Raw genomic sequence first — 13,902 nt, forward strand, 5'->3', positions numbered from 1 at the left:
TTTTTGTTGGAAAATCATTAAAAACTTTCTAGAAAAAACTACAAAGAGCGATATAGCGTTTACTTTATATCTTTGTATAAAAGAAACGACGGAATATTTCCAATCCCCTGTGTTAAAATGTATTCCATAACAAGGTAATCAAATAAATAAATAAATCACACACACAATAAAAGTTTAGCAGTCGATTTAGCAGTTTTTCCCCACAAAATTATTAACCTGTTAAAACATTTCATTCCCTTAAGGAATCCGACTAGGTACTACTAAATTTTTTTTTTAAAAAATCCTTTAAAATTTTTATTTTATTTTCTGTAAGCAGGGGTTCCAATATAATAAATCTTAGCTTAAACTTAAACTTAACCTACTTTAAACTTAAACATTAACTAGTAAACATTGAAAATTTTAATAATATTTTTTTCCAAAGGAGGGAAAATTTGAACATAAAAACTACAAATTTTTTTATGTTACATTAACAGCTTTACAATCAAAATTTTTTTTTCTAAAATATAGCTACCTGTGTTTTAAGCTAAATACTGCACATTAAATACCGTACATTGTGTTTTGAACTGTACATTAAATAGATCAAAATACATGTTTCAATGCTGATTTTTCTTTAAATTCAAAACTTTCGTACTGAAAGCGTGATAAAAATAATAAATTCAAACCCTAGACCTTAGCTTTTTGTTCAAATCATAGCTAACATTATATAAAATCTGCATACAAAGTTTCAAAGAATTCTATTGTAAACTCTTTTTGTAACGCGTGTTAGCGTAAAGAAATTTTCTCAAAATAACATTTTTTAGAAAAGGCAAGAAAATGCACGAAAACTTTGACAAAAAATCAATAAATAATTGTTAAAAAATTAATTTCTGAAAGTGAATTACATTTGTCTTAAACATATAATTTATTTAAATATAAAAATTAAATACTGAAAGCATAACAAAAACATTACAGTTTCAAAACTTCAAATAATTGTATTATAAATGTTTTTGTAATGTGTGTTAGCGTGAAGAGAATGGCTCAAAACGAACGTTTTCCGAAGAAAAAAAAATGCATTTACAGTAATTAATTGCCAAAAAAATATTAAAACAACTTATATTATATGAACAAAATAATAAGAATCATAACACTCATTCTCCATTCAAAGCGATTTGAAAAGGCAATTACATGAATTTAATCAATTTAAGCGATTAAATGAATAAAAGTTCAAATACAGACAGTAAAAAAAAAATCGAAATTTCCGTCGAAGTTGATAGTTTTCACCAAGTCGGATACCTTAGGAATTAATTTAATAGATAACATTCTTATATTATCATAACGGTTTTGATATTTACAGCAATAAAAAGACTACACATATGTTGTTTCATTAACTGATTTTTGAAACATTTTCTTTTACAAATTCAATTGAATAAATATAATTACGATAAAAATATCAAATTTATTGATGGAATCTCACTTTTAATACAAAGGATAACAGAGTACTTAATAGATAATGACATCATGCACAGCATGTAAAATTAAAAACGGACATTAAAATTTCGATAATCTAGTTTATCCAATATTTGCCAGTTTCTCAAATCGCAGTGTTCTATACGAGATCCAGGACTACCTTGATGCTGTAACCACATAGCCCTAAAAAACATAAACAATTTATAATTCTAAATCATACATAAAAGTTTTTTTAAAAAAATTGGATTTTTTTTAAATGCATATAACTTGATTACAGTGCTCACAATAAAAAATTTTCATACCCTGAAGAACTTTCGATCAGGATATCGAAATTCACATACTACGATGCTACAGTGCTCGCGGTAAAAAATTTTACACCTTGGAGAACTTTCGATCTAGAGATCGAAATTCACATACTACGATGCTACAGTGCTCGCGGTAAAAAATTTTACACCTTGGAGAAATTTCGATCTAGAGATCGAAATTCACATACTACGTTGCTACAGTGCTCGCGGTAAAAAATTTTACACCTTGGAGAACTTTCGATCCAATGATCGAAATTCACACACTACGAGTGCTCACGATAAAAAAAAAAATTAGGGTAAACCAACCATTGAGGGAACATTACCCAGTGAAGAAACATTTCATATATATTGATTAAAAATAAGAATCTGAAAGTTTTTCTTTAGATTGATTGGTAACAATAGCTTACTGCCAAACAATAGGAAGTCATCTAGCAATGTTTTGGATTACCTGGTCAAATAGACTTCTCTGGAAAAATTTTTGAATTTGTTATTATCTCTGCAACACCTTGTTTCTTTGAAAAAATTATAAGGTGAGTGTTTGTATTTATATGTTTGAAGTGGAATTAATTGCATGTAATAGTTTTATTTTTCTCACTGTGAAAAAGAGAATTCAAAATATAGTTATTGAAGTTACGTTTTATTTTTTTTAAGCATCATAGCATAATAAAGTACTGAGATAAGGGGGCGTTTATTCACTGGATCACCAAACGATGAAAAACCAGTGAAGGAACAAGTGTTCCTTTACTGGCTTTTTTTCTACGTTAATGAAAATAAAAGATAAACTTTAATTTTCTTGTACCTTTAGTGATGTTCCGCATCAAAAGTATGTTAAAAATACGAAAAACAACTTCTAACCAGTGAGGGAACAGGCATGTTCCTTTACTGGGCATAGATTTCCCAGTGAATGAACAGTATGTGTTAATATGTTGACACTTTAATTTTCAATTCATGATTACAAAAAAAAGTTAACATTTTCCAAGTATTTATATGTTATAATTTCAAGAATAGGCTTGTTTTTAAATATTTGTATGGCTTATAAATTCATAAAGAGCATTAAAAAATAACCAAAATTAAGTGTTCCTTTACTGGGTGTTCATTCACTGGTAAGAGCTGTTCCTTCACTTGGTCTTCTTACTACTTGTTATTTGAACCTCCAAAACTTTAAAACAATATTATGTAAGTTCTCTAAAATTTTTTTACATAATTTCCAATTAGTAACAAATATGTTGACACTGTCATTTAACTAAAATTACGAATTTTGAAATTAATATGATTTTTTAAAAGGCAAGCGATGCTTAAGTGTTCCTTCACTGGTTAGTTTACCCTATACCCAGAAGAACTTTTGATCTAGTGATTAAAATTCACATACTACGATGCTACAGTGCTCGCAATAAAAATTCTATACCCTGGAGAACTTTTGATCTAACGATCGAAGTTCATAATTAGTTCTAAAATCATTACGATTGCTTCTTGGAATTGAAGATCTTGGAGCAATATAAATGATAAACCGCATTTTCAAACAGTTCTGGAGATTGATCTGCCCCCGCTTATGTGTTTTGCGCAGATATCTATTTCAAATCACAGAATCTCATAAAGAATGTATTTGGAAACAATACTAAGGAATAGTTTTAGGTAAGAATTCCATCTTTAAAAATTGATGCAGCTCATCATTGAATTCCCAGAAGCCCCTTTAAATAGTACTTAACTCTTAGCCCTTTATATCACCTTGCATATCTGCAACATACATAAAAGGCCTATGACTTTGCCCCAACAAACTTTGAAGGACGATTTCGGCGATTGTCGGCCAAAACTAGTGCGCCAAGATGAAATTGGCACTGGCTTAATTGGGCTAAGGCACTGGCTTAATTGGGCTAACAAAAGAATCAGATGCAAATACCCAAAATGCAAAGGATTTACACAAACTATTTGTGAGAAATGTGGTGTAGGACTTTGTTACAACGAAAGTAACAACTGTTTTAAAAATTTTCATATGAATTAAAATTTTTGAATCTCTCAATCTTAGTGCCATTTTTCACAATGTTGCAGGAATGCAGCAAGCACTTTTTTGTCATTTTGCATAAGCTTGCAGAAATGCAACAACCAATTTTTTTCAAATAATTTTTTTTATTTTATGTTGTAAATTTTTTTTATTATTTTTTACATGCTTAGAATGATGTATTCTAATGTATGAGTAATTTTTATTAAAATCAGAGTTGTTGAGATATAAAGGGTTAGACACGCAGATTTCCTTAAACATATTTCTCATACTTTTTTCAGTATTTTGTAATAATTTAGAACAGAATAGACGAAAAATATTACATTAGCATTTTAATAGTTTTTTTGTTTATAAAACACAACAGCGTACACTGGTGTCTCTTTTTGCGTTGATGGTAAAAATTTCCCAAACATGGTTCCCTTTCAAACAATATATTTTTCAAATTTGCAATTATTTGCAGTTGTTTTGATCTAAGATGAACAATAATTCGACTTTGAAACTTCTTTAATTCGCAAAGTCAATTGTTGATAATTTTTTTTAAATTAATAATTTTTAAATTAAATTAAATAATTCAAACTACTTTTCTTTACTTCATATTTTAGAACAAATATAATTCCGGTAATACAGTGGATTTCTTTCAGAAACTATTGGAATGTTTTTTATATTTTATATTTTATAACCGTCGTTGAACAGCAGACCGAATTTTATGGGTTTACGACTACTAATGTTCATCTCCGTAGCCTTGTAACTTTGAACCCAATCTAGAAGACAAGGGAACTCCTGGATCGACTATTGGGAGAAATTTGCCTTCGTGGAGGACTTTTTGATGGAGCTAACCCGCATTTGCTTTACATGGAAAGGAAGACCACGAGAACCTCCCACGGTTAGCCTGACGGCAAGGGGACTCTAACCCAAGATCCGTCTACCACTGAGGATATTTCACATCAGTACTGTAGTCGGTGCAAGCCGGATGCGGAATTCGTATCGACTGGGATTCGAGCCCGGTTCGCCTCAACTGTTTTTTATAATTAAAAAATTCCAAAATATTAGAGAGTTAAATTAGAGAGTCAGAAAAAAATATTTAAAACATACATCGTTGTTCCCTCTGTGCCAAAGGATTAAAATCTGATCATGAGAACAAAATTTATTTTGAATGGTAATATGTGTCGCATATGAGTATCTGTGTATATTTGTGTATATTTTGTATAGGAGTTGCCTCCCAATAAGATGACCCAGGTTCGAACTCCCGAAATAGTTTGTCTATACGAATTCTGCTTCGGTCCGCACTGACTACAGTGCTGACGTTAAAGTATCCTCAGTGGTATACAGATTATATGGGTTGGAATTCACTCGCCTTCCGGCTAACCATGAAAGGTTTTCGTGGTTTTCCTCTCCATGTAATGCAAGTGCGAGTTAGTTTCATCAAAAACTCTTCCCCGGAGGTAAGTTGGTCCCATTACTTGATTCAGGAGTTTCCATGCCCTCTGAATTGGGTTAAAAATGAACCGAGTTGAACATTGATAGCTGTAAACCCAAAAGTGGGTCGGCTCTAACCAGTCGGTAATAAAAATGAAATTCTATTCAGCTAGATGCAGTATATATAAAGCTGAGAATTAAAGCTTTGATATAAGTTTAAAGCTTTTGAAATTAGTTTCTCTTAAATTGAAAGTGCCCTTTGACCTTGAACTTTGAGTGTTTCAATATGTTGTTTAGCATGTTCTTCCACTAAATCATTCAATTAAATGGGTCCTTTTTATAATTTAGTGTCATATGAAAATTGAAGAAGGATTTTTCTTTATTTTTTAATGTCAGATAAATGTCCCATAATAAGACACGGTTCCCAGTGGTCAAGCATCACCGGGGAGTCAGTGAGTGGGGTGTGTGACCACTTTGATCACCCTGTGAAGGAGCCAAGGGTGCATGGTATCAGTTCTCGTTAAACTGTTCTTCCGTAAAGTGCTGGACTTCAAACGCAGGCTACCAAAGCGTGGGGGGCACTCCTCTCTACACAGGATAAAAATTGTAATTCCATGTTTTGGGAACATCCTCAGGGCTGCTTCCCGGCCCGTCGCCAATATCCCATTGTGCAGCCAGTGACGTAATGTGTGACGTAAATAAAACACTACAACTATAAGTGAATATTTCTCAAATATAACTATACACACCCATATCTCTTATGCTAATTGAAGGTTTTTCCTTCAGACCTTTTTTAATGATATTTTAAGTACAATGAAAATTGTCAAGTCTGTGAACAGACATTTTTCTAACATTTAATCCCTCAAATTTCAGCAAAATAATGTAAGTCTAAATTAAATGTTAAAATTATATTTGATGTAGATTAAGAACCTAATAAACTAGATTATCCAGTTGAAGAAATAAATAAATGTTTTTTATAGAACTAATTCTGATAACAGACAAGGTAAAACAGTACTTAACACTATAAAATTCCTTTTTCATCAAACAAAAAAGTGCTACCAAATGGTTTCAAATGGTTAACATAAAAAAAAACATTTTACTGGTTACTCATTTTTCTTTTCTAGACTGCCTTACTGGTGAACATGGGTTACCATTCATAAATTCTAATTGTGCAGTCTTAAAAAGATTAATAAAGATATGGTAACAGACAGACATCAACTGTACTTAGTTAAGCAAAAGCTTACATATATTTTTAGGAATGAAATTTAGAATATTTAATGAAATTGTAAAATATAACAGAGCATAAATTTTCGTTTCTGGAAAGAGAATATAAGAAAAATATTTTATGTATAGAATGGCGATATACTTAGTTCTCTCAACTGGTTTCTTTGAAGTACCATTACTTTTTGAAATAATATGGCATAATTTCTTTTATTTATTTATTTTGTTCTTAAGAGTGTCAACTAATGTCTGTGTAATAAAGAAAAATCATGCAAAACTTCTAGCATCTTCAGTAAAAGTCTTTGTAAAATGGCACCGAATTATAAAAATGAGACATATACTATAATCGCTCGATCCCCAGTACGAATGCTTTTTATAAATATTTTTACAACATTCGCTGAATAGCCGACCCAATTTTCCGGTTTACGACAACTAATGCTCAAACTCCGCAAGCTTGTAATTTTGAGCTCAATCCAGAAGACAAGGAAACTCCCGGATCAAGTATTGGAGGTAATCTGTCTTCATGGAGGTCTTTTTGATGGAACTAACCTGACTTTGCGTTACATGGAGAGGAAAACCTTAAAAACCTCCCCTGGTTAGCCTAATGAGGATATTTTACATCAGCACTGTGGTCGTTGCGAGCCGGGTGCGAAATTCGTACTGACCAGCTATCGATGGGATTCGAACCCAGTTCACCTCATTGGAAGGCAAATGCTCTATCCCCTGAACCACCACGGCTTCACTGAATAGAAATGAAGGGAAATTAAAACGAAATATGTAAAAAATGGAATGTTAACCTAAATATTGAGAAAAAAAATATTATTGAAATATCCACCAATTTAGTGGAATTTTTCTTTTAAATCAAGCTTATTAAAACCAATGATTAATTTTCAATTTATGCTTACTTTTATAGGCCCAAACAATGCAACGCTGAAGCAGCTCTTCAAATATTGAAAAAATAGAAAACAAACGCTTTTCATTTCTACAAAATGTCATTTTTTGTCATTTTTATCTTTAGCATAGTTGGTGCTGGTAAAAAGATTGACAAATCTTAACCTAATAGTCATGCGAAACTATTATAAACTAACATCTACTATAAAAATAGCAAATGTTTCCCTAAAAAGCGTTAACTGCATATGACCAGAGAGCTTTCAAAAAACAGCCTACAATACAAAATTTACAATGCAGAAAATAAAAAATTTGAGCCAAATCGGTCGAAAAGCAAAGGAGAAATCGAATTTTAAAAATGTCGTATTTTTAAAATTAGATTTTCCAGGAACTATTCAACCAATTTCGCTCAAATTTTGTATGTTGCCATTTATAATTATATTCTTCAAAATAATGTAAAAAATCGTATATCTTGCAATCCAAAATTTTTTCAACTATTATTAAATAAAATAGTAAATATTTACAAAAAGTCATTTTTTGCATGGAATTATCTTTGAATCTTGGCATACAAAGACTAGCTTTGGATAAACAAATTTTATAATTAAATGCAATTTTTTTTCAATTCACTTAAAAAGTTCGCGAGTTATAGCAAAATACGTAAAAAATAGATTAACATTGGGGCCAAACTTTGGACAGCTCTCTTGACCAAACTATAATTTACATTTTAATACTAGTTATTTATATTTTACCAATAATTGGGGGGTCAGAAATCAAAATCCGTTGCGAAAAAAAGCTAATCACGGCGAAAAAAAGCTATGTTTATTTAGAGAAAGTACGTTTTTGTGTCTGATTTCGTAACTTAGAATATCGTCATCACTAATTAATTAGCATATTTGAGGTCAACCCCTCAAACCATTAAGAATGAGTCCTAGAACGCGAAGATCTAATCATTAGATCAAAAGTTATTCAGTTCATTTCCTTATACGAACTAAAATGCTTCTTAATTTAATCTATTCAATTCTCATTTAATGTTATAAAAACGAAAAATGATCTTACATTTCGTCAACATTTGCTCTTTCTCCTTTAATAATACACAAAACAGTTCCATAGGGTGCTTAATTTGATCTTTTCAATTCTCATTTAATGCTATAAAAACGAAAAATGATCTTACATTTCGTCAACATTTGCCCTTTCTCCTTGGATAATACCCAAAACAGTTCCATAGGGTGAAGGTTTTGTCCATCCTTTTAAATCAAATCTATCACACATTTGCTTGCAATACTGTAAAACAAAAACGGGAGCAATTTTTACAAAATGGCTTTTACATGAAGTAAGAAAAAAATGTAATGTACTTTTTTTAACACCTGCCTAAATAGGAAAATACTTAATTTTCGATTATCTATAAATTGATTTCACAATGAAAACATTATAGACATTTATAAACATGACAGATATTTTGAAGTGTGTAATTGATAAAAAGCTTTGCATAATTAATACATTAATTAGTATAATTAATATATTTTTATAACCGTCATTGAACAGCCGAGCCAATTTAGGATTTACGACAACTAATGCTCAATTCCGTAGCCTTGTAATTTTGAGCCCAATCCAGAAGACAAGGGAACTTCTGGATTTAGGAGAAATTTGCCTTCGCGGAGAGCATTTTGATAGGAATTAACGCATTTGCGTTACATGGAGAAGAAAACCACGGAAACCTCCCACTGTTAGCCTAACGGCAATGGGACTGTAACCCATGATCCGTCTACCACTGAGGATATTTTACGTCTGCGCTGTGGTCGGTGCGATCAGAGTGCGGAATTTGTATCAACCAGCCATTTCTGGGATACGAGCCCGGTTTACCTCATTTTAAGGCGAGCTCTATCCCCTGAGACACAACGGCTCATAATTGATATATGATAATTATATTGTTATGTTGATGGTTTTATATTTGTTCAAATTTATACAACAAAAAATTTCGAAATGAATAATTTTATTTACTGGCTATCTTATGAATGTAAAGTGAAAGAAAATTACTTTTTTATAACAACGAAAGCTTAATAAGTTCATTAACAAAATTGTCCCTTTCACGTAGTAACACATATTTCTTATTAAATTATAACATATTTCAAAAAAGTGATAAACATATTAATACAAAAAGAAATATTTCGTTAATGAAATTATTATGGAAGGTGTTCCGTAATTACCACCCTAATACGTATTTTTAGAATCCTCGACAAAAATATAAAATAAAAAAATACAGATATTGAAGGTCGCAAAAAAAAAATAATAATATTTAAATGAAAAAAAATTCTGTCAAAACTTATCGAATCATTAGTAAGTAAGACTAGATGAAAAGCAGGAAAACCAGTTTAACTGCCTAATGAAGTGCTTCTCATTATTGCCCCTCAACTCCTCTTTGTTTCATCTGGCAATATTACAAGTTTTGATATTTTCAGTCCCGCTCTCACCAGTAGTAATTCATTAGATTTTGATAGCATTTTTGTTTTAAATTTGTTGTCCCTTAAGTTGTATACTTTCTTTCACTTATGTTTTGACAACTTTTTTAAAAATATATAGTAAGAGTGGTCATTACGGTACAACCTGTACATTTCAATAATTGTAAACTTTTTATAAAGTTAACACATTAAGAAATATGATTTTTATAATATAAATAAATAAATGATTATGAAATGTTTTCTGCACGAAAAGATATTTTGGAATAAATTCAGTAGCACATGATTTTATCAAATTCTTATGCATTAAGTTTGAATTTATTTTACATAATTTATTATCTAATATTAAACTTCTTTCAGTTGCATGCAATTTATTCTTCAAAATAGTAAAAGCTTTATTGTTTATTGCAATATATTCAACATAAAATCAGACAGTAGAAAATTGAAATCGAAATTAATTAATCAACAAGGAAAAATATACTTATGAAGAAACAAATCATCATTTCCCTTTTCTTGTTTTCTTGAGACTTTAATTAAATCTTACTAATTTTCTAATAACTCACCTTAGAAAAGTTAACACCTGAAAAATAAAATACCAACCATTATTTCTAATTTAAGCTTTATTTACGACAATGAAAATACAAATTTTTCACACACTAATCTTTTATTACTATCATTGCTCGAAATTTATTTCGTAAAAAGTATTCAAAAATAACCAAATAAAGTAATAGGAAGTCGCAAAACTTGCTTTGTTCATGATTGCTTTATAACAACGATATATAACAACGATAGCACTATCATTCACATATTTTTAGTGTTGGTAACTTACAATTTGTTTGAAGATTTAGTTGCAATTGATTGTTTGTTTGTAGTTCGTTCACGTCGCACTAGAGCTGTACAATGGGCTATTAGTAACGGTGTGGGAAACATCCATGAGGATGATCCGAAGACATACCATCACAATTTTGATTCTCTGCAGTGGGGATGACACCTCCGCTTCGGTAGCCCGACGACTTGCCCTCAAAGTTGAGCACTTTACGGTAGAATAGTTTACCGAGGACCAATACCGCACACCTTCGGTCCCTAAGCAGACTGATCCAAGTGGTCACCCACCCGCACACTGACCGCAGCCAGTGATGCTTGACTTCAGTGATCTGCTGGGAACCGTGTCTTAACGATCAGTCCACTGCGGGACAATTTAAAATTTGAAAAATAGAAAAAGTGAATTCAGGCAAACCTAGAGTAATCTATGAAGTTTCAATTCCTGAAGAAAAAAATTTAAAATATCAAAATGTCAACAAATTATTGGAAGAGAACTTCTCGATTTTGTAATCCTAAGTTATTTTCTCATAATTGATTTTTGTTTTGATATTTAGAAGAAAAAAAATTTCAGTACTTGAATCACACGTTATCCATTCATCCTCAGATCGTAATTTTGACCTGAACCAACCAGAGAGTGATTAATATCCGATTAGTACCCCAGAGGTATTGATTTGTTATGGAAACTTAATGGACTTTGTGACCCCAATAGATTTATCATGCACCAAACACCATTTTGTCACGGGAAGTCTTCAACCGGTGAGGATCAAACTCACGACCTCTTGGACATGGACCAAACGCTTTACCAACTAGACTATCCCGGTTTATTATTTCGAGAACCGTGGTGGCTCGGGGAATAGAGCGTTCGCCTTCCAACGAGGTGAACAGGATTCGAATCCCAGCGATGGCTGATAGATACGAATTCCGCACCCGGCTCGCACCAACTACAGTGCTGAAGTAAAATATCCTCAGTAGTTGATGGATCACGGGTTAGACTCTCCTTGCCGTCAGACTTACAGAGTAAAATTTCCGAGTAAGATAAGCATTTATACTAATGACATTTTTCGTTCAATATGTGGCCAATTTGCTAAAAATACGTTTTCAAATAACCTTCATCTAAAGCAGCCTGCAATTATAGTAAACATTTTATTCAACATTTAGGAAAATTGGATAAAAATTTGGTAAGTTATCAGGCTTGTAACGAGCTAATCAAACTAAGGATATTTTTTATAACCGTCGTTGAACAGCCGACCCAATCTTTGGATTTACCACTATGTTCAACTCCATAGCCTTGTAATTTTGAACCCAATTCAGAAGACAAGGGAACTCCTGGATCGAGTATTGAGAGAAATTTGCCTTCGTGGAGGACTTTTTGATGGAGCTAACCCGCATTTGTGTTACATGGAGAGGAAGACCACGAGAACCTCCCACGGTTAGCTTGATGGCAAGGGGACTCTAACCCATGATCCATCTATCACTGAGGATATTTCATTTCAGCACTGTAGTTGGTGCAAGCTGGATGCGGAATTCGTATCGACTGGGATTTGAACCCGGTTTACCTCATTGGAAGGCGAACGCTCTATCCCCTGAGCCATCGCGGCTCAACTAAGGATATTTGAACGAGAGAAAAAACATTGTATTCTGAAATTTTTAATTTTTTCATTTTAAATATTTTTCATGAATTTGGCACCCCTCTAAGATTGTGCCCAGAGACAGATATTCCTCTTGCCCCCCTTTAGCTAAGCCATTGAATTAAATGCGCTGTTTCATTCATATAAAACATTATATTCATGCGAAAAATTACTTAGGAAAAATAAAATGCTATGAGTTTATTTTAATAAATGAGTGATAGCATATTTAAAGTTTTACATATTTGTTCGTTTTTGACTTAAATATAAAAATTACGTTTGCACTGATAAATTAAAAGGCTCAAACATCAACATATTTCTTTTTGTTTCTTTAATAACGTTTCCGATTCGTTTTAAAAGTTACATCTTTTTACAAAACCAAAAAGTTCTAAATCTATTAGAATGCGTCCAATACACTCTAAATCCATCCAATAGCGTTTCCGATTCGTTTTAAAAGTTACACTTTTTATAACATCAGAAAGATCTAAATCCAATAGAATGCGTCCAATACACTCTAAATCCATCCAATAGCGTTTCCGATTCGTTTCAAAAGTTACACTTTTTATAACATCAGAAAGATCTAAATCCAATAGAATGTGTCCAATACACTCTAAATCCATCCAATAGCGTTTCGGATTCGTTTCAAAAGTTACACTTTTTATAACATCTGAAGGATCTAAATCCAATAGAGTGATGAGTTGAAATAAAATTGATATTGCAGGTTAATTTTTTTTTGCCTTATTTGATGCAAGTGAAGACATTTTATTTATTTTTTCCCCCAGCAAAACTTGTCCTTCGGAGACATTAAAGCATACTATATTTTATTAAATGCTGTATTAAACTAATAAATGTTAATAAAATCATTTTTCAATAGTTTTTCTCTAACAAGCCTTAAAATTTATATATAGTTCTAAAAAAAGCATTCATCGCTTACCTTGAATTCCACCAAAAACTTCAAATTCCACTTGTACCAATACTGGACCCTTTGTTGAAGTCATTTTAGTTGAATGGTTAACTTCCTTCTAATTAAAAACAAAGGATGAAAGAGAAAGGGGCAACAGTCGGCATTGTTAAAAATAAAACAGATGAATTCGCGATCTCGTCTCACAATAAAATTTAGGTCACGATCCCACTCTAAGAAATAATTCTTTTGTTTTGATTCAGTTGACTCCACTTAATTAAAATGCACGTGCCTCCCCTTTTATAATATTTCAATACCTAAAAAAAATTAAACTAATTTTTTTTTAAATCCTATAATAGATATATTTTTTATTTAATGAAAATTAATTAATTTTTCATAGAAATAATTTTATGATTAATCATTTTTATGTAAGGGCAGTTTGGGAAAATTTTCTCCTCCTCCCAAAAAATATTTAAAGTTATTTCCATTTTTACATTCCAATAAAAGCTATTTTCTATTTAGAGAAAAATTAGGAATTTTGGATGATTTATTAATAATTTAACTAGATAATTCTATGATTGTCACTTATATGTAAGTGGTATTTTAAAAAAAACTATTTAATAATTTTTTTTAACAAATAATTATGATTATTTTGCACATCAGCTTCAATGCAACAAAATTTAAGTATTATTGTTGCTTAGAATTGTAGTTGGTAGTTATTAAAATTATTTTACGCATAATATTACTATTCTTAATTTTTTAATAACAATCTGTAATAATTTTTAAAGAAATTTTTTCTTATTGTCAAATATTTTTCAGTATGGTTTTA

General features: G+C 31.2%; 1 protein-coding gene across 1 annotated transcript; it reads right to left on the reverse strand.

The window, feature by feature from the left end:
* Positions 1–1,415: 1,415 nt before the first annotated feature.
* LOC107436637 (acylphosphatase-2) lies at positions 1,416–13,249 on the reverse strand. The gene is made up of 4 exons (XM_016048409.4): positions 13,107–13,249; positions 10,289–10,305; positions 8,444–8,553; positions 1,416–1,629 (listed from the first exon to the last, which is right to left on the reverse strand). The coding sequence occupies exons 1-4, from the start codon at positions 13,168–13,170 to the stop codon at positions 1,515–1,517; spliced, it is 306 nt and encodes a 101-aa protein (XP_015903895.1). The 5' UTR covers positions 13,171–13,249; the 3' UTR covers positions 1,416–1,514.
* Between the last annotated feature and the right edge of the window lie 653 nt (positions 13,250–13,902).

This window comes from Parasteatoda tepidariorum, chromosome X2 (assembly GCF_043381705.1).
Source record: "Parasteatoda tepidariorum isolate YZ-2023 chromosome X2, CAS_Ptep_4.0, whole genome shotgun sequence".
Classification (NCBI taxonomy): domain Eukaryota; kingdom Metazoa; phylum Arthropoda; class Arachnida; order Araneae; family Theridiidae; genus Parasteatoda; species Parasteatoda tepidariorum.